Source organism: Papaver somniferum, chromosome 1, assembly GCF_003573695.1.
Source record: "Papaver somniferum cultivar HN1 chromosome 1, ASM357369v1, whole genome shotgun sequence".
Taxonomy (NCBI): domain Eukaryota; kingdom Viridiplantae; phylum Streptophyta; class Magnoliopsida; order Ranunculales; family Papaveraceae; genus Papaver; species Papaver somniferum.
The window spans coordinates 164130697-164153541 of NC_039358.1; the positions used below are offsets into that span (position 1 = coordinate 164130697).

Consider the following 22845-nt stretch of genomic DNA (forward strand, 5'->3'; position numbering starts at 1 on the left):
ACTGCAAATCCAAGAACATCAACCATAATCGGTATCTAAAGTAGATTATTATCTACCGATTATGTTTCTGCTAGTGTAAATGCAAGAAAATTTTCGAATCAAAATTTTCAAAATTAAGATTTGATTACTTGGAATCAAAATTTTGATTCCAAGTAATCAAATCTTAATTTTGAATCACAACTACTATCATCTATTCGTTTTGTTTGTTTAACTCTTTTTGTTTTTTTTGATGTTATAAGTTTCAACTTTAAGGTTAATGAATTTTGAGTTTTAATTTTAAACAATCAATCAAAACATTTGTTTGATCGACGATCTTTGTTTTCAATCAAAACTAAAATGATGAAAAAAATTCAATGGGTAGAAAAGAGAATAAGAAGAGGAATGATACGAGGGACATATGTTTAAATTTAGTATAAAGGTAAAGGATAATATAGACACTTTACTATTTTTAAGACACCCCTTAACCACCTTCAATGGATGGGAATACAAAAGTGGCCCCTAATTCTTTTTGAGTGGCCCCTAAAAATGCTAGATAAAATATCTCTACGTGATATTTTCTTCCTAAAAAATCTTAACAAATCTTGCTTTTACTTTCTGCGAAAGAAAAATCCTAAACCAGAAGCTTTTATTACTACATGAACTTTTACGGTTAGTTAAAATAATAAAAATCAAAACGTAACAAAATACCATTGGTTTAACTAAAATAAAACCCAACTGTAAATCCATTTTATGGGAAAATTATACTTACGAAAGTTTTACGGTTAGGTTTCCTCGGAGTCGAATCCAATCGTAAGTAAATTTACGGTTACAAACCTAACAGTAACAACACCTGTAATTTATTTATCTATTGATTTACAACTAGGATTTTTAGTTTCCTTTTCAGAGAACAAATTCTACGGTTAGAAAACTAAAAATACCTAACCGTAAATGGTCTGCAAACCTATTTTGTTTCTACTGATTTCAATTAATCTACCAATTTCAGACGTAATTGGTTCGTTAATTACCATCACTTCGAAAAGTTTGCTTTTTCCGCATCTTTAATGGAGATTTCCATCGATGATTATTAGCTTTTCGAATTGAAGATGATGAAATTATTTTAATCGAAGAAATAGAGGGAAGGACGATCGACTTACGGTTGATGAAGGAGAAGAAGTTTGGAAGAAGAAGAGGTTGTTGACGGTCACCAACATTATTATTTCATTGAAGTTTTTTTAATTGATGAGAAGAGGAATAGTTTTTTTTTTGAATTAGAATAGAAAAAATTAGGTTTTTAAATTTTTATTTTAGTTAAAAGGTAATCTAGACATTTTCTATTTGTATTAGGGTATCCCATAATCACTTTTTTGGATACTAAGAATCCAAGTGAAGTCCCTCTATTAGAGTGTGATGCCCCAAGAATAACTTTCATCTTTATATACATGGAGAAGGGAAAACCAAAACACTCCCGTTTTTGGCTATAATTAGCTAGCCAAAATGAATAAATATTTTTCCTAGCATTAAGAAAAATGTCAAAAATCCTTCTTTATACTGCAGTAGTGTCCGGTGTGTCACTCAGCGGCCAGGATATATTGGCTTCTCTAACTAACGGCCGTGATCTTCCTCCCCTCCCAGTATCATAGTGATCAAAAGGCTCCACGTTTTATCTTCGCCACTCCTGTGTAGTAACTTCAGCCATAACCTCCCTCTCCGCCTCCCCATATTCAATTTCAGTTCTTATGTAACGCTTCAAACTTTTTTCTACCAACCACTAGGGATGGCCATTTGCCCCACCCAAACCCATTCCCGTGGGTACCCGCCCCTATTGGGTAGGGTTTTACCCGTACAAACGGGGTTGGGATTGGGTATGGATAATACCCGAAATTAGTGAAGCGGGGATGGGACGGGGATGGGATTCTAGGTCCCCGCCCCATACCCGCCCCGTACGTTCCCATTTTAGGATTTTATATTTTTATTAATTATTTATATTATATTTAAACTAAGATATTATATTATATTATATTATAAAAGAAAAGGTAAAAGTATAAGATATCATTAATTATTTATATTATATTTAAACTAAGAAATTATATTATATTATATTATAAAAGAAAACGTAAAAGTATAAGATATCATTAATTATTTATATTATATTTAAACTAAGAAATGATATTATATTATTTAATTATTGTATTGATTATATTATATTATTTAAGCTTTCTTTATTATATATGTTATATTACTTTATGTGTATATTACACAGTGATCCCAAAATGACAACTATATCTACACGAGGTGAATCCAAACAGTCTGAACACCATGTCGAGACAATTCCAAGTTCTCCAATGGATGATGACCATGGTGAAACTGCCGAGGAAAACATTACAGGTGATTGTGATAATGCCGAAGGTGAAATTGCTATAGTTTCAGGGAAGAAAAGATCCATAGGGTGGAACCACTTTGAAAAGAAAAAGATAAAAGGGGAAGACAAAGCAGTTTGCAAATATTGTCATAAACCATTAGGAGGAAAAAGCACAAATTGGACTAAGCATCTACACGCAAACATGAAAAGATGTCCTCGACGTAAACAGCAAGACATAAGACAATCAATAATCACTCCGAGTAAAAAAAGTGACGGAAGAAGTCAGCTTAACACGTACAGTTTTGATCAATCGTTCGCTAGGAAGGAACTTGCTTATATGATAATCATACACGAGTATCCGCTTTCCATCGTTGAACATGCCGGATTTAGACGATATTCAAATGCACTTCAACCGTTGTTTAAGGTGGTATCTCGGAGCACAATTAAAAGGGATATCCTTAAAATCTATGATGAAGAAAAAACTAAAACAATGGAGGTGCTATAAAACATCAAGGTAAAATTGCGTTGACTACTGATATGTGGACTAGTAAGCAAAAGAAAGGATACATGGTTATTACGGCTCATTTCATCGATGAATCGTGGATCTTGCAAAGCCGAATTATCAGGTATGCGTATTCATTTAATGATTTCTGGCATTGGATATGCACGTCATAAATGAAAAATCACTACCATTAATTTTGTTACTGATTAATTACTAGTTGCTACGTAGTACGGTCTAATCAACCATCTGAATTTTATTTTGTATTAGGTTTATGTATGTGCCATGTCCGCACAAGGCTGAAGTCCTGTCAGCCGCATTGATGGAGTGTCTGCTAGACTGGAATATCGATGGTTAAGTATCCACTCTTACTGTAGATAATTGTTCCACTAATGATCTTATGATCCAACTTCTCCTAGAAAAATTATCAAGTAACTTACTGTCGGGTGGAGATATTTTTCATATGCGTTGTTGTGCACACATATTATCTCTTATAGTCAAGAAAAGATTAGAGGGGATCAAAGGAGCAATCGAATTGATTCGTAATAGTGTTGCTTACTGGAAAACAACACCAAAACGAGTTGAGAAATTTGAAGAGGTCGCCCGTCAACTAAATATTTCGAGTATAAATAAGTTAGTTCTTGATTGTGAGACAAGATGGAACTCAACATACCTGATGCTTAATACTGCTATTAAGTATCAGAAGGTTTTTGCTCGACTAAAGTAACGTAAGCCACAGTATGATTGTTTGCTAGATGATGAAGATTGTTTGTTGGCAAAGGAAATGTGCGACAAACTTAAGATATTTTATACCTTCACAGAGAAGTTTTCCGGAGTAAAATATCCTACCACCAACCTTTTCTTTCCAAGTTTTTGTGATATTAGATTGTCATTAAATGAGTGGAAAAAATCTAAAGTTGGTGTGATTAAGGAAATGGCATATGAAATGATAGAGAAGTTTGAAGAGTATTGATTTGTGATCAATGGAGTAATGGCCGTAGCAATTATGTTAGATCCAAGGTTTAAGATGAAATTGATTGAGTTTTATTTTCCACAAATTTATGGTCAATCTTTTTCAAAAATCGGAATTGATCGAGTACGCGATTTATGCGTTGATTTGGCGACGGAGTATGAACTGAAAGTAAAATTTGCTGAAACATCTGTTAGCCAAAATGATTTGTCTTTCACTTCAGAGATGCATGGTTTTAACGATGACGTAGATCCTTTGGAAAAGTTTGATATGTTTGTCTCTAATACTGCTCCTACTAGTACTGTTAAGTCAGAATTAATCAATTACTTAGAAGAAGATCTTTTACCTAGGATTGGTAATTTTGACATACTAGCATGGTGGAAGACAAATGGGATTAAATATTCAGTCTTGCAGTGTATGGCTAGAGATATTTTAGCGATTCCAGTTTCAACGGTAGCTTCCGAATCAGCTTTTAGTACCGGAGGTAGATTTGTGAGTGTCCAACGTAATAAACTTCATCCAAAAACGTTGGAAGCTTTGATGTGCGCTCAAGACTGGCTATGAGATATGCTGAATGGTAATGAAATTCTCTTTTTATTGAAATGTTTTTTTTTACATTTAATACATCATTATGGTTATACGATACACTTTCTTATAATCAAGCGGATAATGGGGAGGGTGTGGGTTTTTTTTTTTTGAACGGGGCAGTGACTGGGATACAAGATCCCGCCCCATACCCGCCCCATGACCATCCCTACCAACCACATTGTTCAGGCCGTTCAATTAAAACTCCCCGGATATGTATTTCATGGGTTATATATATGATCATTGTAACGAATGGCAACCGACATCATCACCCCTTTCGAACATGTATTCTTCTCTCTCACTGATTAGTTTTTTCCGTGATTTCGCAGAATCATCATATTAGAAATTGAAATGGTGTACAAACCAGTAGCATTAGTACCAGGTTCATACAATACAAGATCATTGATGAGATTTTGGTGAAGGCTGTTAATAATAAACGAAGGGTATGAGTTGGATTCGATGAAAACTGATATTCATGTTTAAGGGAAACTGAGACTGCTAATGGAAAGCGGAAGAAAATGTATAAACAGGTATTGAATTAGGTTTTTGTGATTTATTAATTTGTTGATATGTTTCATGGTTAAAATTTTGTTCGAATCGAATATTTGGGTTCATCTTGGAGATAGATTCCAGGATTGATTTTAATTGAAATTGGTTTAATGGGTTCATATAACAGATGTTATTTTCAATGGGATTACACCCAGATAATATCTTTCCAGTCGATCTCCAGGTATCTAAATTAGAGTTCCATTTTCTTCCATTTAGTTTTCTCCTTTGAAATTCAATTAGTTATCTTTTGATTTTGAATGTTTTTTTCCCAGAGATTTGATTTGACTAACCTTTTTGGTGATGAGGGCTTCTCCATTTCGGCAGCACGCAAAAAAACTTAATTCAGATGCCGTCCTTTAGGAACCATGATTATCAAATTCCCTAAACCAATTTCTGCAGATTGAAATTGGTTTCATATCATTGTTAGATTTTAAAGGTAATTATGGTCGCCAATTTTAAACGTACAACTCTGATTGTTGGAAAGTTAAGAAATTTTCTTGGATGATAATGTTGCTGAAGATATAACCAAGTTCTTTCATACTAATATGGAGTCCATTCTCTCTCAATTTCTTCAAATGGGTACCCAAATTTGCACCAGCTCTTCCAACACCTCCCAGAACCGCCTACAAAACTTTCAAGCATACAGCCGAGGATGAAGAAGGCAAATCCCTCGATGACCCGCATTCGAATCTCAAAACTAGGACGAATTAGATTTCATGGGGAATAATGATGTCACCAGTTTGGATGTGTTCATGCTTGATGACAATGTGAGTAACACTACCAATGTCAGTTTCAAATTATCTAAATTTTGTAGTCTTATTTAAGGTTCTTATAGAGACAGTTTGAAAATGTATGTTCCCGTTTTCAACTTCTAATGGAGATTAATATAGATAGAGTGTACTGGCTAGACAGACTATGCGAGAATCATGTGCATGTTGGTTCTTAATCCAACAATGATTTTTTCACCAATTAATTTTCTGGGTCTTAATTATTCTTTTCTTGGTTATCAAACTGAAGCTTGAATCAATCGACCATTTCCTTGATTTTATATTTAGTTGGTGATTTGAATCATTTTTCTTCCAACACTGTCAGCTGCAACTGGAACATTGTGCATCTTTTTTGAACAACATGTCATACTCTTTTTGATAATAACCATCGGAAACATATACAGACCTTAGTTTTATAAAATAAATTTGGATAAGCATCTTTCTATTATCCAGTCCATGATTCAGTTCACTCACTTGATTAAATGACTCTTTTATCTTTTTCAGGGCGAGAAACTGCACGGGGTGGTACCAAAGAACCTAATCCGGAAATTTGATCCTTGCTTCCCATTGGCGACATATATTTCCTACACTATTCGTGGGGAAAAAGAAGATATTTTTCCCCGCTCGCAGTGACCACTGTCTCTTCTTCAAGTGGGATCGATACCGAGGTGAAGCCTCTGCGCTGCACTTCGGTTGAACAAGCTCAATTTTACCCAGTATGAAGATTTGGAATCACGATCTGCAAATGCTTATTTTATGGGTATTCTTTGAGTGTAGCCATCAAATCAAAATATGTGCTGAAATTTAATTGTTTCTGTTTCTCAAGAAATGTTGCACGGGTGCTAATCATTTTGCCAAATTTACAGGAAAAGAATAGAGCCAATGGTCATTGCACGATGCGGGACCTAACTCTTCAGAACCTAAGGTATGTATGCATAAAAGTCATACTGCTTACGTCGTATTTCTTTGTACCTACATCCATTTGGATCGACGGCTACTGTATTCGTAAAAATTTAATAGAGGTGGTTTAAGAACACTTACAAATCATACATTTAGCATAAAATTAAGCCTGAGTAAATACCAATCTGAAGACGGTGACAGATTTACCAAGTACGAAACCTAGATCTGATATCTCTTTGGACTTTGTGTCACTTTGTTTTTTAGTTTTTTTAATTCTTTCTGTTCAACATGGCTATGCATATTATATTAAGTTCATTGCACTAAATACATTAAGGATGTTTCCACTTCCATTTCTAAACAGGGAAACACAAAGGATATTGTTGCAAGTTCAAACCATCCATTGTCGCACTATTATAAGTTGTTGTGGGTGCTGCAATTTTTGATTATTATGAGATTTAAGTTGTTTATAGAAGTACCACCCCATTTTTCTGATTTACAATACTCATAACCGACATGACGAGCAAAGTTGTTGGACAGTACAAGTACATCTGTATGCATTAACATTTGCCATGGGTCTTCACAAGTGTTGCGGGTTGTTGCCATCCAAGTTAAGATTTTTTTTAAAGGTATATCCACAGTAGTTACTAAGTAATAATTAATCTCCTGCTCCCGGGGAACCAACATTCATTATGGTAAATTTGGTTATCCTCCTATTTAACATTTGTACATCTTAACATATGAAGTTAATAAGTATCTGAAGTTCATTACAGCTCATTTCGCTTTTAAGTATTGTATGTCATTTTATTTAAGCTTAGTTCACATATATTTAAACTTTCTTTTGGCAAGTACTTGATGCATCTTTGTACCTTTTTTGGTAGGGAGGAGATAAGGTTAAAAAAGGCCGGGAAACTGACGAATGGAATTAAGGTAATGTTTCTTTCTTTTCAGTACTTTATAGTTAAGTGTAAAAGAGAACCATATATCGACGTTTTGAGAAGTTTTAGATTCAAGTTATGTTAAATATTTCATTTTATTTTTGGTTTTGTTTAATGACTACAGGGGAAAATATTACAAATGCACAAGTTGCCGTGAATCCATAATCGCAACTCAAACCAAGGTGTAAAGTAAAGCAAATGAAAAATTGTTTTCATTTTTATGATACCTAGATATGGCATAATTCAAATGGCTGTTTATAGGCAATATCAACAACTGCGGCTTTAAATACCATTTGTACCAGGTTGACTTTCAGCTCTCAATTTTTTTTGTGCTGAACTCCGGATCGTTTGGATTGATATTTGCGGCTTTCAAGAAAATACAACTCGGGAACTCTTCTTGCCGTAATATTCAGGTATTAAGAATGTGGAGATTCATGATCACTTCCCTGTGAGTTTCCATTCACAAGCCCTCGATGAGAGTGAAGTTTATGAATTTGGCAGGATTGATACTCAGAGGCTCATAACAGTTGCCCACATTATGTTTAAATTCCCAGGTGAAAGAGAATTAATACGGTTTCAATCAAAGAGAAGATTGGTGTGGGAACTAGATAAACCGCCAAAGATTATCCAAGTCCTAAGGATTATTGATTTGCTACATGAACTCTTCTATATAGGGTTCTCTTGAATTTTAAGAATTTTAGGGTCTAAGCACTTTGCCAGGTAATCTTTACAAGCTTCTCATTGTACTTGTATACACAAGAATTGACGAATTTTTTATTCAAAATCTAAGGTAAGTTCAGAAAAAAATAAGTATCAGGGTGTAAGAAGCTCAACAATTGTTACAAACACACGTAGAGGTGTAAAACGTGCCGGTCCGGCACAGCCCAGCCCACGAAGTCACGTGCTTAACGTGCTACGTGTTGGGTTGGGTTGTGCCTGGGATTCAGACGTGCTGTGCTGTGCTAAATGGCGTGCGGTGCTGTGCCAGAAAAATAAACGTGTTGTGCTGGGCTAGCACATTTATTTTATGTTCTCCAAAATAAATATTTTTGGGATATTTTAGTTAGTACATGTATTATTACATAAATAAATTAGCATAACAAAAATAAAATGTCAGAAATTGGCTAAAATAATGATTTTTTTGTGAAATATGCATCAAATGTGATGTATTGTGTAGTATTTTACGCATGACGTGGTGTGCTTTCTTCGCGTGTTGTGTTGTGTTGTGTCGCGTGCTGTGTTGTGCCGATGTGCCGTGCCGCTGTGCGTATTTGTCTAGCACAGCACATTAAACAAACGTGTTGTGCCCGTGCTGGGCCGGTCACGTGCTATGCCGTGCTGTGCACGAATTTTAACGTGCTGTGCGGTGCCATAAACGTGCTGGCCCATCCCAAATATGTAATAATTTTGGGTTGTTAATCTAAGTTGGGTTTTCAGTTATGTGTTGAAGTGTCTTTGTTAGATTGTGTTTTGAAACGTTTGCTAACACAACAGGAACTGGCAAGTAATGGAAGTAATACACTAAACGATAGGCTATGCGTGGAAGACATCCACTATCAAGGGTTGCGTTTGAATTATGTTCAATGAGGTATCAGAGATTGATAAATTTATCCTCTTACACCGGTGAATGGATTTTTTATTTAATTAACTTACCACGTTCAGCTTTGAGTATCAACCCATTAATTGGTTTAATGAACCAAAGTAATACACTAGAAATAGTATGAAATTTGTGAAAGTGAGGCTACGGGAGCGATATTATGAAAATTGCGACGGAAATAATAGGTCTGTAGCATATAACTGCCAATTTGGGTGAACTTTTGGTAGTAGCACATGAATATCTTACTAATGCAGGACCAAAGGAATGTATCCAAAAAAAAGAAATATTAGTATGTGCAAATACAGAATTAAAATGGCAGCATTGTTGTTTAGAAAATGTTAAATGACCCAGTTTAAGTTACCATGAGGTGTAACTTATTAACCCTCATTTGATCTAATTTGTCGTTTCAGATAACAGAAAGAAGAAGCCGTACATGGTGTGATAGCGAAGCACCCCAGAATATAACGGTGTGAAATAGCCCGTGCCGGTACGGCACAGGTGATTCCCTAGTTAACTATATGGAACTACTAATCAATGCACCCATATTGTTGTCATAATTAATTAAGTCCTGATAAATTAATTAATCAAAATGAAAAGATGATTTATATTTTCAAAATATACTAAGAGCACAATCAATTAACATTTATTATTTAATTTTTTCGCAACCATAAGCATATTCATAACTAAATTTTTATTCTTTACGAATCAAGCTTTGGATTAAAATCCGAATTAGTAATATGGATAGGGTTTTAAACGCGAAAATCATGTTAAGAAAATTACGGGGTTTTACACTATTAACCCCTTAAAAAGAATTTCGTCCCGAAATTCAAAACCAAAAATACAGGGTGTTACAAGTGTGGTGTTCAAATCTGGACTAGGTAACTTGGTTTTTCTGCATTTGTGGTTTCCTCGTTAACAAAATTTCTGGTGTCTGCGTTATTTCTTTTCCGTATTATATTTGTTTGTATGATTGAAATATCACATGTTGTGCGTAGTTCAATCATAGTTGGTAAATCCGACCTTGTTTGTTGGATAGAACTTGATTGACACTCGGACATTGGTCTTTGGTACCATCCAAGTTATTCTCATATCAATTAGTTTCACAGATTTCTATCTAGTTGATTTACTGATTGTATTGAGAAAGAGATAAAGCTCTTTGATATCTTTATTGATTGAGTCTCACTTTTAAGTTGGTGCTCTCGGAAATATATTGGAGTTTAGTCCATAAAGATTTCCAAACGAAATATTGGGTTGTGGTTGTTATACTCCCGCGTTTTCAATTGGTATCAGAGAAGGCAAGCACGCTAAGACCTCATAAGTCTGTGTTTGTAGCAATTTGACTCTATGGACAGAAGTGTTATCTATGTAAACGTACCTCCAGTCTTCGATGACTCGAATTACTTATGGTGGAAAATTGCTATGCGTGCCTTTCTACGAGCGCGTGATTTCAATCATAGGTTCATGTTGTTAATGGCTATAATCATCCAATGGTTACAGTATACGGTGTAACTGTTGCAAAGGATATTGGTAGATATAGTGAAACCGAGATTAGTGCTGCAAAGCAAAACTTAGACGGGTCAAACGCTATTATCCATGTCATTACCCCAGATTTTCAGCACCGTGTGACTACATGCACTCAGTTTAAAGATGCTTGGGATATCTTAGAAACCGTATATGAAGGGAATACCTCTAAGAAAGAAGCTAGGCTTCAAAACCTAAATTCTAATTTGGAAAACCTTCGTATGACTGATGAAGATTCATTTGATGAGTTTAATCACAAAGTGTCTGAAGTTGTTAATGCATTTTTTACGTAGGATAAGACTATTCCTGAAAAGGACATTGTGATGAAAATTCTCAGATCTCTAAGAAACATGCCATCGTTGAGGGAAATAACATTGAAACACTTTCCAGAAACTCACTTTTTGGAAAGTTAAAAATGCTTGATCATGATCAGAATACAGCCAGAACATCTGCGTCAATGTTGTGACCAATACAAGTGAATCTTCTAACTTGTCTTGGGCTGATGAAATGTTGCACCGATCATGATGATCCATATTGGTCTCTGATCATGCATGAGATCAAAGATATTGTGAAGAGAAGCAAAAGATATTAGAAACGGTTTTCTCTCTTTGAGGCTTCAGATGATTCAACACAAGAAGTAAAATCTTGTCAGTTTGTCAATAATACGCATTTTTCTGAAGATTGCACAGAAAATTCTTCTCTCTCGGCAGAACCTTCTATTAACTCAAATTATGATTTAGAATACGAGTATAACACTGAGATTTTGGAATTCTTAGATAAAAGCGAAGAAATTCGCCGAGAAAATCTTCAACTAAAGAAATTGTTGGAAAAACTTGAATCATCGCTTCAGAAGAAGAATCTTGAGGTTGATAAACTTAATGATGATCTCACCAGAACCTTATTTCTAAAAGAAAAAGATATTGATACTCTTAGGTGTGACTTGCAAAGGCTGTCTGGAAGCTCTGACAAGATATCAACAATGTTATTTGTGATAAACAGAAGGCCAGTCGCCAAAACAAAAATTCCTCTCTGAATTGCTTGTTTTGTGGAAATGTGAATCATGTTCAAAGTAAGTGTTGGAAATTCAAGAAGAACAACAAAATAATTACCAAGCTTCAGAATGACATGCAAATGATGAATCTGGCTTTAAGTATCAACAGGGAACCTCAGAAGCCAAGAAGAAGTCTCGAAGAACCAGAGTCAAACGAGGTAAGAAGTATGTTTATACAATAAACCATGGTATGTCACCCTGTGACACAAGATCAGTGAGCATTCTGTTCACTCCATTGCTACCTAATTGTAGTAATGTTTTCATCCTCATTATTAACTTGAGAATATGAGGATTGCATCAAGGTTTGCTCAAGCATGTATATTATTTATCTTGAAATTCCTTTAAGTGTTCTCATGAATGGATAATAAGTTAGATGTGTTTGGTAAATTCTCTCCAAATATTCAAAATCATACACATACTTATGTGTTACCCTTATTATCATACACATCGTTTCTAGTCTGCAAATGACTTGATGTGTGTATCAACATTCTTGTGATCTAAACTCTGTTTATTGAGATAAGAGTAAGTTATTACTTATGTTGATAAATTTAAATCATGAGAAATTTACATAAGGACATGCAAGATAAGTTTTTTAGAATGAATTATATATTATGAAAAACAGGTAATGGATCACGGACCGTGAAGACTTTTTCAAGGTTCTTGTACAAAAAACCTTTTTAGGGTTTTACTGTATCCCGTGTTCTATTTATATTTCCTTCTTCTTGTGAAAAATGTCTTTCACTCTTTATCCTGAAAGATACAAAATCATGGCTCTTGTAACCAAAGGTACCACACAAAGGAATGCAGTATAAGCGGTTAATGTGTATCTTTATGAAGGAATCAAATCTTCAAGAAAGAAGAAGGAGAAATATTCAAATGATGAAAAAGGTTCTTCCTCTAACTCCCTCCCGTCTGTTTGTCATCATGATAATAACTTTAGGGTTACTGTGAAGAACTTTATCAGTCAAAGAAATGATTTGAAATCTCGAATCATTCTATCCTTGGAAAGGATAACTCACTATGAACAAATGTTGTCTCTGACTAGGAACACCTTGTGTGAACTTAAAAGAGACATTAGTGAGTTAACTGACATCTCTGAAGACTTAGAAGAATTGACCCTATCATCAATGAATTTTTCAATAATGAAAGGGAATTTTATGTAGATGCCATGTGAAATCTCTACAATGTCTAGGAAACTTCTTAGAAGAATTTATTCTTATGTTTAAGAAGGATAACTAGGGATTGGTATAGCAATTATTGTGATTACACATAGCTATTTCCAACGATTTTCATCTTGCAAAAATTGGAGGATACTCAGAAGAAAAAAAAACATTATGAAGTAATTTTAAAAGCCCCATATCAAAAAATAAAATAAAAAATGACTAAATCATCCTTGAGTATCCCCCAAATATATTAAGAGTACCATCCCATTCACAATAAAAACAAACAAGTATTTGATTACGATTTATTTTTCAGATTAACAGGCAAGTCACTCTCAAAGTAAATATTTTCTTCTACCCTTTCCACAAATACACAAATGTCTTCACAAAAAATGGAACTTTACAAATGTAAATGCACGTAGTCTTTTACACCAAACATGATTTGAACAGTGAACCAAAAGAGAGAACAATTACTAACCGTTTAACACTAAGACATTCTAAATAATATGCTGGTAACACCTATCTAATTGAACTTTTCTTTAGTTATTCTACCTCTAAGACTAATTGAACACTCTAGACACTTAGCATTAGTATTTAATTCCCTTTATCTATTCACATGAAACCAATTCTTCGTTACATAAGCGTGAACCCAAGTCCTGATTTCTCAGTAGCTTCGACTGAATCAAGCCGGGGAAAGTACATAGAATTTCGATGGGCAAAACCTATACAGACACTACTTTCGGTATTATCTTCAAAATCCTACTAATACCGAAAGTCCCAATCGGTATTGTGTTTATACACAAATCAATACCGAAAGTCCCAGTCGGTATTGCGTTCAAACCCTAAGCAATACCGACAGATAAACTGTTAACCTAATTTAGCCTGATTTTTGATTAAACCTATCAAATTCAATCAAATCAATATGAAAATGGATGGCAATCACTCACCTTCTAACCAGAGCCATTGTACTGAGTGAAGAAGAAGAGGAGGTGAAGAAGAAGAGGGGGAGCACTAGAAAACTAGAAATGGTGAAAACAATGAGGGGATACATTTAAAGTTTTCTTTTTAGTTTATATTAAAGTGACGGACATTGTTGACTTTTCATCACTAATTAATGTACCCCCTTAACCAAAATCTTGTCCTATATAATTGTGAGTATCCCCCAATTTCTGGTGGTATCCCCCAATTGTGGGTTCTTTATTTATTTAAATTCTGAGTTATTTGGAACATGATGTTGCAGTATTTAATCTTATTGGTTTTATATATTGCAAATGTCTTATGAGATATATATGTGTTTACGTTCGTGAACTGTGCTTATCTCATATATACGCAAAATTTAAGTCTATTATGTCTTTATGCAAATATTGATAAAAGAAAAAATGAACTTTTTGAGAAAATTACGCAGTATTAATTGATCTTTCCCTGATCCACTTTTATGTGAAAGTACTGTATTTACTCCGTAAGTTTTCTTATGTTGAGTGATTTTCGTCTAAATTAATCAATAAGATCTTCTTGTGGTTAATTTATTCGAGTTTACTATATACAAATCCATGTGATTTGTTAACGTCCAAAGAAATCCTTATTTTCTCGTAAAAGTAAGGTCTCTCATGTTGTTCTCTTGGGAATGACATCAAATGGGGGAGAGTTCTTAAATGAACTTGTGCTTAAATGCCATATCTTTGTGGGGGAGAGCGCGGCTATGGAATTTGAAGAGGTTAACTTGTATCTTAATAAACTCCTTGATGAATACACTAAGTTTCGACTATGTGAAATCATCGAAACAAAGTTGATATGTTTCCTTTTAGTCATGAATTATCTTTTGAGAATTCATTATGATACCGTTGTTTTCATAAGTTTTCCAATTTATATTGACAAAAAGGGGGAGAATTATTTAGTAGTTCAAACTACATACATATGGTTTACGGATCATTATGTAAGGGGGAGTGGTTTTCATTATAAGATGGAAGTATTGACTAAGGGGGAGTGATACATATCACCGTAGTATTATTTCATAGTTGTGATGCAATTGGACTTTGATTCTATATAATAATACTATGACACTGGATAACAATGACTGAGAACTTTCGTTTTCATATTGTTATTGCTACGGATCTTCAACAATAATGATGCTGAGTTGAACACATTCAGAATCGATGGAGAACTTGAAGTAATGAAGAATTCAAGGAAGTTGAAGAGCCAAGGAAATCAAGCATGATGGATCAGAAACTGCAAAGTTTATTTATTTTGTAATTCATATGTATTGATAGTTTTGTCATTAAAATTAACAAATGGGGAGATTGTTAAAGCACTGCTCGGTCGAACTCGCAAGCGTTGCTATCTCAAGCTTGTTTGTCAAGTTTAGTTGATCAAAACTATATACTTGATTTCTAGTCTACTTATAGCTATGTCTCAGATTAGGATAAAAGTGTGTAGTTGAGCTTTAGACTTCACGTCGTTCACCAATTGAAGAAGAAGATCTACTGAAGAGCTTGAAGGAACTTCATCAACAAAAGGTTTGTGAAGACTAAAACTTATATATCATTCAGAAGTCTATTTTATCTTCTAATAAGACTAAGTCGTATAGCTATATAGACTTTTACATTATACACAATTGAAATTTCGAGCCTAGTTTATCTCGTTTGTATATTTCTCGAAATACGTGTTGGGAGCTTTTAGCTTTAGCTAAAGTTCATCATCTACTTGAAGAGTTTAGTTGGAGACAATTTATTTGTTGGAAACTAAATATTAAGTCAAGATGATCATGTGCAAATTACCTTGAACATCTTACATGATTTGTGTGAGACAATCATTTGATGTTAACTTAGGAAGTTTCGTATTGATCGATTAATCAATTGAAAATTAATTGAAGCTAGTGGTATATGTAAGATTACCATTGCCGTCTTATAAGGATGTTTCAATGATTGAATGAGAGTTTAAAATAACTACCAATGCATGGATATAACACGGTATGTATACTTTGTATGTGCACTCTGAAGTTCTAGTTTAGGTACGGAATTCTTGTTTGCGGATTATGATTGCGAGCGGGTTTAACCGTGAAAACGTCCGGAGCTGTTGTTCGCATACTCTGTTTGCGAACGGCTAGACAAGGATGTGTATGGAACTGTTGTTCGCGTACTCTATTTGGGAACGACACAGCAAGACCAAAGTCAGGAACTGTGGTTAGTGTACTCTGTTTGCGAACACATTGGTTAGGTTCTAAAATCGGTAAGTATGAAATACATACGAACTAAATTCCCTGGAGCTTTAATGAAATAAGGTATGTGAACGAGTTTTACAAACTGTGGCATTATGTTCATGATATTGGTTCTTGTATAAGTACTTTGTACAATTACAAACCAAACCGTTTTTGTTTCAAATGGTTCATATATATTTCTATGAGATAATGAACATTTTAACAACTCTCTTGAAACACATTTAGATTCATTTGATTATCTATCATGATTGATTGATCATCATATTTGATCTATAAGTGTTAGATGAATGTGGCTAAACTATAAGTGTTTATGTGGCTAACTTCGGTTAACTATTATTGAGCCAACAAGGTATACACATTTGGGTACGTTTCATCCATATCATATAGGTATATTTCATTTGTGTGCATCAAGCTATTACCATATAACGGTGGACATTGATTGCTTAATTTCTAAGCAGATTTAACTTGAATCTTAAATCAGGTGTTCATCTAACGGTGAATATCAATTGCTTTGTTACTAAGCTATCTTAGCTTTGATTGTAAGCAACCCTGATTTGAAAGACTATATAAGGGAGAACTCTAACATCTGGGAAACCTAATCCCGACACTCTCGTGTGTCCTAGTTGCAAACTAGAGTCGATTCTCCTTTAACCTAGGTTTTCCAAAAACCATTATTAGGTTAACGACTTGAAGACTCCATTTGGGATTCGTGAAGCCATATCAAACTGTTTTCTCTGTAGTTGCGTATTCTGATCTTACCTGTTCTATCGTATTGAGTTTTATCTTCCCTAAGATTTACTCGAGATTTATCTCCGATAGGTAAGATATAAAAAGTAATCACAACAGTTCTTTATCTCAGACTCTTGTGATTCCGAAATAACTTCTTCTGTTAATCAGGTAGGTTATTGTTTGGTGACTAATATTTCTAGGCTGCTCTTTGGGAGTATAAGACCGGATTATTAGTTGAGTTTCTTGTTCACCTTGATTTATCTAAATACGGAAACAAAACCAGAATAAACATATCTATGGGAGACATATTTGTTTATAAGTCTTCGACTTTGGGTCGTAGCAACTCTTAGTTTTTTGTGATATCAGCTAAAGGTATCAAGTGCGCAGAGTCCTGCTGGGATTCAAGAGGCGTAAGGAACGCGACTGTACCTTAATCGGTGTGAGACTTTGTTAGGGATCAACTACATTCCAGTATGAAGTTAACTTGAAGTAGGCTAGAGTCTGTAGCGGCTTAATACAGTGTGGTGTTCAAATCTGGACTAGGTCCCGGGGTTTTTCTGCATTTTCGGTTTCCTCGTTAACAAAATTTCTGGTGTCTGTGTTATTTCTTTTCCGCATTTTATTTGTTTATATAATTGAAATATCACAAGTTGTGCGTAGTTCAATCACAGTTGATAAATCCGACCTTGTTTGTTGGATAAAACTTGATTGACACCCGGACATTGGTCTTTGGTACCATCCGAGTTATTCTCATAACAAGTCTAACGAATTTCCATCTAGTTGATTTACTGATTGTATTGAGAAGGAGATAAAGCTCTTTGATATCTTTCTTGATTGAGTCTCACTTTTAAGTTAGTGCACTCGGAATTATTTTGAATTTAATCCATACAGATTGCCGAATGAAACATTGGATGTGGTTGTTATACCCCCGCGTTTTCATGGTGTACTAGGGTTTCTAAGTCGGCTTACGACAGCTCGTGTGGAAAGGGATAACTAAATTTCTTTCTCTTTTACTAACTAGTTATAGAATTCGATTTTATAATAGATTATTATGTTAAGTACAATTTGTTGAGCAGGTGGTTGTGTCCCCTGTCAAATTGTTTTCATTTCGATGTTTGCAACTTCAATTTCAATATTCTATAGATTTGGTTGTTTCATTGTTACCGGTCCAACAAAGATAGAGATGATATAGATTACCTTGACGTGTTCCTTGGGATGGTCTGAATCTTTTTTGAAGAATTATTATTAAATAATATATTGATGATAGATTGGGTATATTCCATTTTAATGGTATTCTTTTTGCATCCTCTTTTTCTGATCTAATATGGTTTTCTTTAACGATCAAGAAAAATTATCGATGATAAAGTTTAATTTGATCGTTCGAGCGAAGCACTTTTCATACAAGATGTGTCTCTCTGTTATAGAGAACCCTATCGGATATCATTTATACATGGAATATCTAAATTTAAATTTTGTCAACACCATAGTTCTAAACTTGTATCCAACACGTTATCACTATCTCAAGAATTTGGATGAAAAGATAGGGATTTAAGCATACGAGGGAGGACCCCCTCAGACATTTAAGTTCACACTATCTTACATTTTTGCTGGTATTTTTCTTAATGAAACTTAAATGGTAACCTATCTAAAGCTAATATTTTGAGGATATGCTCTTCTTGCAAAGCTCCACACACCCCATAAAAAAGGAGCCCGTTGCGATATACTAAACCTCGTCATCTACCGATCTTAATTTCAACGGTTGAAAATTCGTTGATTTTTGACATTTGATTTCAAAGCAGTACATGATGGAGTTATACATTTTGCAATGTGTTCATTTTTTATGGGTATGTATAGCTTTGTAACACGAACGAACATATTTTCAAAATATTAGCTTCAATTACACTACCATTTGATTTTTGTAAAAAAAATCAGCATTTGAGATAGTGTAGAAATAAGAATGTGAAGGGATCCTTCCTCTTTTAAGTATCAACCAGAAACCGCAATGGCCGTAAGTCACAAATTAGGAACTCAAAACACGATATAATATTATCTCAAATCGCAAGATTCAACTAGATATGACAGTACTACTACTGGGTGCTACATGATGGAACAAATTCAAGTTAAAATATTTTTTCTTTATGTTGTTCACAAGTGTTAATCGAGAAAACTACACAACACAACAATGCTATCATGTATTTTATTCTTTACCAACAACAGCATCTTTGATATTTTGTGCTGCATCTTTAGTAGCTTCCCAAGCAGTGGTCGCATTTTCTTTGGCTTTCTCTCCTGCATCCAGTACACTCTCTTTAGCTTGCTCACCAAATTTAGATGCACTCTCGGTTGCCTTCTCCGTTCCTTCAGCTATGTTATCTTTCAAGGAACCAGCAATATCTTTGGCATCGGCTTGTAATTCCCCTGATTTCGTGCTGGTTGTTTCAATATCTTCTGTCGCTTTTGCTTTTGCACTATCAGCTAGTTCTGTTGCTTTGGCAACGCCCTCATCTAATTTTTCTCCTGCTTGACCAACCAGTGAATCTTCACTTGCTCTGCATTTCATTTCTTTTGCCACTGTGTTCCTATCCTGCAATTGATGAACAAATACAATTAACATACGAGTATTGTGAAAAACCTTGAATGCATTATAGCTATGATTCTAAGATTTTAAAGTTTGAAATAATGTTACTTACTTGATTGGGGTTGAAACTTGAATAAGAGGAGAAGCCAACTCTTGAGACTTTACGGAATGAGACCGATGATGGAGAGGTATAAATAGATGGGGTTTGAGGGAATGAACCGGAGATGTTCATTACTGCAGCACTCTTTGCAAAACTGATTGTTGCCATTGTTTACTTAATGTGGCGACTGGTGAGGTTTGTTCTTTTTCTTTCTTTTGTTGGTGCTGTAAGTTTTTTGAGTTGTTAAGAACTGTGGATACGGCAGCGGTTTAAATAGGAAAGTGAGGATTGAAAATGGCGTTGTGTTGAGCTGACACGTACAAGAAAGAAAAATATCTCAAACAGGTAGGACTGCGTGAATAGTTAACTTCTACTGCTCGACATATGTTCAATGATGCAGTGTAACCCGATTTATGGTGAGTAGGTAAATTGTAACGATGTCGATACGGAGATCATTGGGGTTCTATCCTTGTAATCCACAAATTTGTGAAAGTTTTAGTTGGGGCTACAACCACGTGTCTAGCTGAAGATGGCTGTGGTCTCTGGGAGTACTTGTGTAAAGCTAGTTAGCTAGTGGTCCTATGTATCACAAAATGGTATGGCTCCTCCCGTGAGTCATATGAGGACATTTATCGTTACCGACCTACTATTTATTTGTTTCATGTGGTTAAGAGATTACCAACCGTTTCTAGTTTGGATTCTGGAAAGCCATTGTAAAGCAATGTAGAAATATGAGCTACACCAGCACCAGACTCTTCCCATCAGAGCATCATCTCTTCAAATCTAATAGCGTCGAGTAGTTTCTGGGGCTCAATTCTAAAAAATGCCATTTTTGGAAATGTGTTTCCAAAAGTGCCACCCTAACCCCAAATCTACCAAAGGTGTCACTATATGACGTTTGTACCCCTGATATTAGAGGACCCTTAATTGTTTAATATTATTTCCAACTTTCAAAACTTAAAGTAAGTGTTTTTCTGTGTGGTTTTCAGTGCAAAGGTCCTGATGAAAAGGTCAGGACACCCTACTGGACCCTAACATATTTTTAAAAAATCTTATTTTTTTGAATTGAAAATTTGGAAATCACATTTTTTTAATGGTATTTAAGTGTTTAGGGTCCCTAGACAGAGTCTGGACTCCGGACATGACCTTTTTGGATCCACTCTAGTGTTCTAATAGAAAAAATATTAAAATAAGATAATTTTTGTTAATATTTTGTTGTCAAGTTCCAGGACCCTTTAACTGGACCCTATACTGGATTCTTGGATTATTAATAAAATAATCTTGTTAATGGAATTAAATAAGATTTGAAAGGTCTGGACCCTTAGACGTAGGTCAGGACCTTAGTTTAAGGACCTTTTAACTTGTCCACCTAGGCGCCATGTAGATGACAAGTAGAACGAACGAGGTGAGGACATTTTTACTTATAAGTCGGGACCCTACGCTAAAGACCTTTCTCAACTCGACCACGTAGGTGCCATGTAGGTGACAACGGGGATGAACGAAGTGATAACATTTTTACTAGGGTCAAGACCCTCTAAGTCAGGACCCTACCGTTTGACGGGACCCTAACGCTTCACCTTCCTTACACCCCCGTTACACCCTTCTTTTCCTTACATAACCCACCCATCTTCTTCTTCTTCCTCTTCTTCTTTCATCCTTTTTTTCTTTTTAATGGCAGCTGCTACACCATGAAAGCTAATCATCCAACTGAGATAGAGAAGGAAGGATCTATAGGTGAGCTTAACTTTTAGCTCTTTCAAATTCAAACTCAAAGTTAGGGTTAATTAAATTTGGGTTAATTTCAATTTCAAACTCAAAGTTAGGGTTCTTAAATATGTATTGGGGATTCGAATCCATATTTATTTATATAGTTTACAGTGAAATAAGGTATGAGTTATCTTTAATTTTTTGGTTTGGTTACTTAATTTATGTAGGGTTCATGATACAGGATGATCTTATAACTGATAGTATGTTATGTTTTGTGAAATGCAGTTGCAAATTTGTCGTCGCCATAATGATAAGCAAAGTTGTTCTCATCCACTACGATGGAGAATGGGTGCACAAAGAAGGTAATGATAACTACAAAGGTATGACACATCTTGCAGGGGTACCTGATAAGTACACTTTTGAGGATGTGAAGAAGGCAGCAATGTATGTTCTAGGTTTCTTGCACCAACCTTGTTTTGATGTGTATGGCCTCATAGATGTCCCGGAAACCGCATTTAAGCAAAGGATTAAGATTGTTAGCGAAGAAATTTTGATTTTTTATGTTGGCCAGACATGTGGAGTCCCAAGCTTTTACACAATCAAATATGGAGAAGAAGTAAAAGTAGATATTTCTCCCGTAACTCCCAAAACAACTATTGGAGATGACAGCGGATCCAAGATGCTTCCCCACACTCCCTTGACTCCTCTTAACAATCTGACGTCGAGTTTCAGTGAGGATTATCAGTCCAAGAATGAAACCTCCAAGGGAGATTGTGGTGTTAAAGGTACGTTAATTTGTCCCTCTTAGTATTGTACTTTTGTATTATGTTTGTCCTGACCAAATTGTCACACTAATGTTGAATGTTTTGTTTTATCAGCGCGTACTAGTGGTCCAAAGGCTAGGAGATGTCTTGAACCAGTAATGACTTCATCATCCAAGAAACTCCGCTGTCTTCATGATGCTCCATCAACTCCAGCGCCAATACTAGATATTCATGAACTCCCAAAGGAAATGAAGTATAATGATCTACGTGTGGGTAACACTTTCAAAAGAAAGGGGGTGCTGAAACTTATTCTTGCAATAGCCAAAGTAGAAAGAAATTTTGAGTACAAAGCTTCTAAATCCGACAGCCAAAGCTTTATTGCCAAATGCAAAGACAAGACATGCCAGTGGCGTCTTCGAGCAGTTCCCTTATATTCTTGTGGGTGGTGGAAACTCACAGTTGCGAACGATGTGCATACTTGTGAAAGCAACAAAAGGACTGACCCTGAATTGAGAACCAAAGCGGCCGCTGTTGGAATTGCAGAGCTTTTCAAGCACAAATTCAAAGAACTAGATGCGACCTATACACCAAAACAACTGATTAAGGACTTAAAAAGGGAACATGGAGTGGTTATCAATTACCGGCAGGCATACATCGCTTGCAAGCGCGGTATGGAGCTGATCAAAGGTAGCCCCGATGAATCGTACCAACACCTCGTTGGTTATAGTCACATGCTTGGTTTTCGTAACAAGGGTACTGTTACCGAGATTGTAACTGATTCGCATGATTCTTTTCTATATTATTTCTTTGCTTTTGGAGTATGTTTACACACATTGACCACATTCCCTTCAAATCCTCTCATCTGTACCTGAAAAGTGAAA

The 22845-nt window shown here is 35.2% G+C and overlaps 1 protein-coding gene and 1 long non-coding RNA gene across 7 annotated transcripts; one reads left to right on the forward strand and one right to left on the reverse strand.

Moving 5' to 3' along the window:
• The first annotated feature begins 4645 nt into the window (after positions 1-4645).
• Positions 4646-8342, forward strand: LOC113306513. Of its 6 annotated transcripts, none has more exons than XR_003338668.1 (10): positions 4646-4922; positions 5069-5122; positions 5214-5377; positions 5540-5708; positions 6213-6468; positions 6575-6633; positions 6970-7234; positions 7487-7535; positions 7668-7956; positions 8045-8342. It is a non-coding gene; the product is annotated as an uncharacterized LOC113306513 (long non-coding RNA). The 6 variants fall into 6 exon arrangements; XR_003338667.1 differs by having other exon boundaries at positions 8098-8342; XR_003338675.1 differs by having other exon boundaries at positions 7668-7725; positions 7846-8342.
• A 10493-nt stretch (positions 8343-18835) lies between these two features.
• Positions 18836-19732, reverse strand: LOC113333796 (late embryogenesis abundant protein Dc3-like). The gene is made up of 2 exons (XM_026580204.1): positions 19506-19732; positions 18836-19399 (listed from the first exon to the last, which is right to left on the reverse strand). The coding sequence occupies exons 1-2, from the start codon at positions 19659-19661 to the stop codon at positions 19013-19015; spliced, it is 543 nt and encodes a 180-aa protein (XP_026435989.1). The 5' UTR covers positions 19662-19732; the 3' UTR covers positions 18836-19012.
• Positions 19733-22845: the final 3113 nt, after the last annotated feature.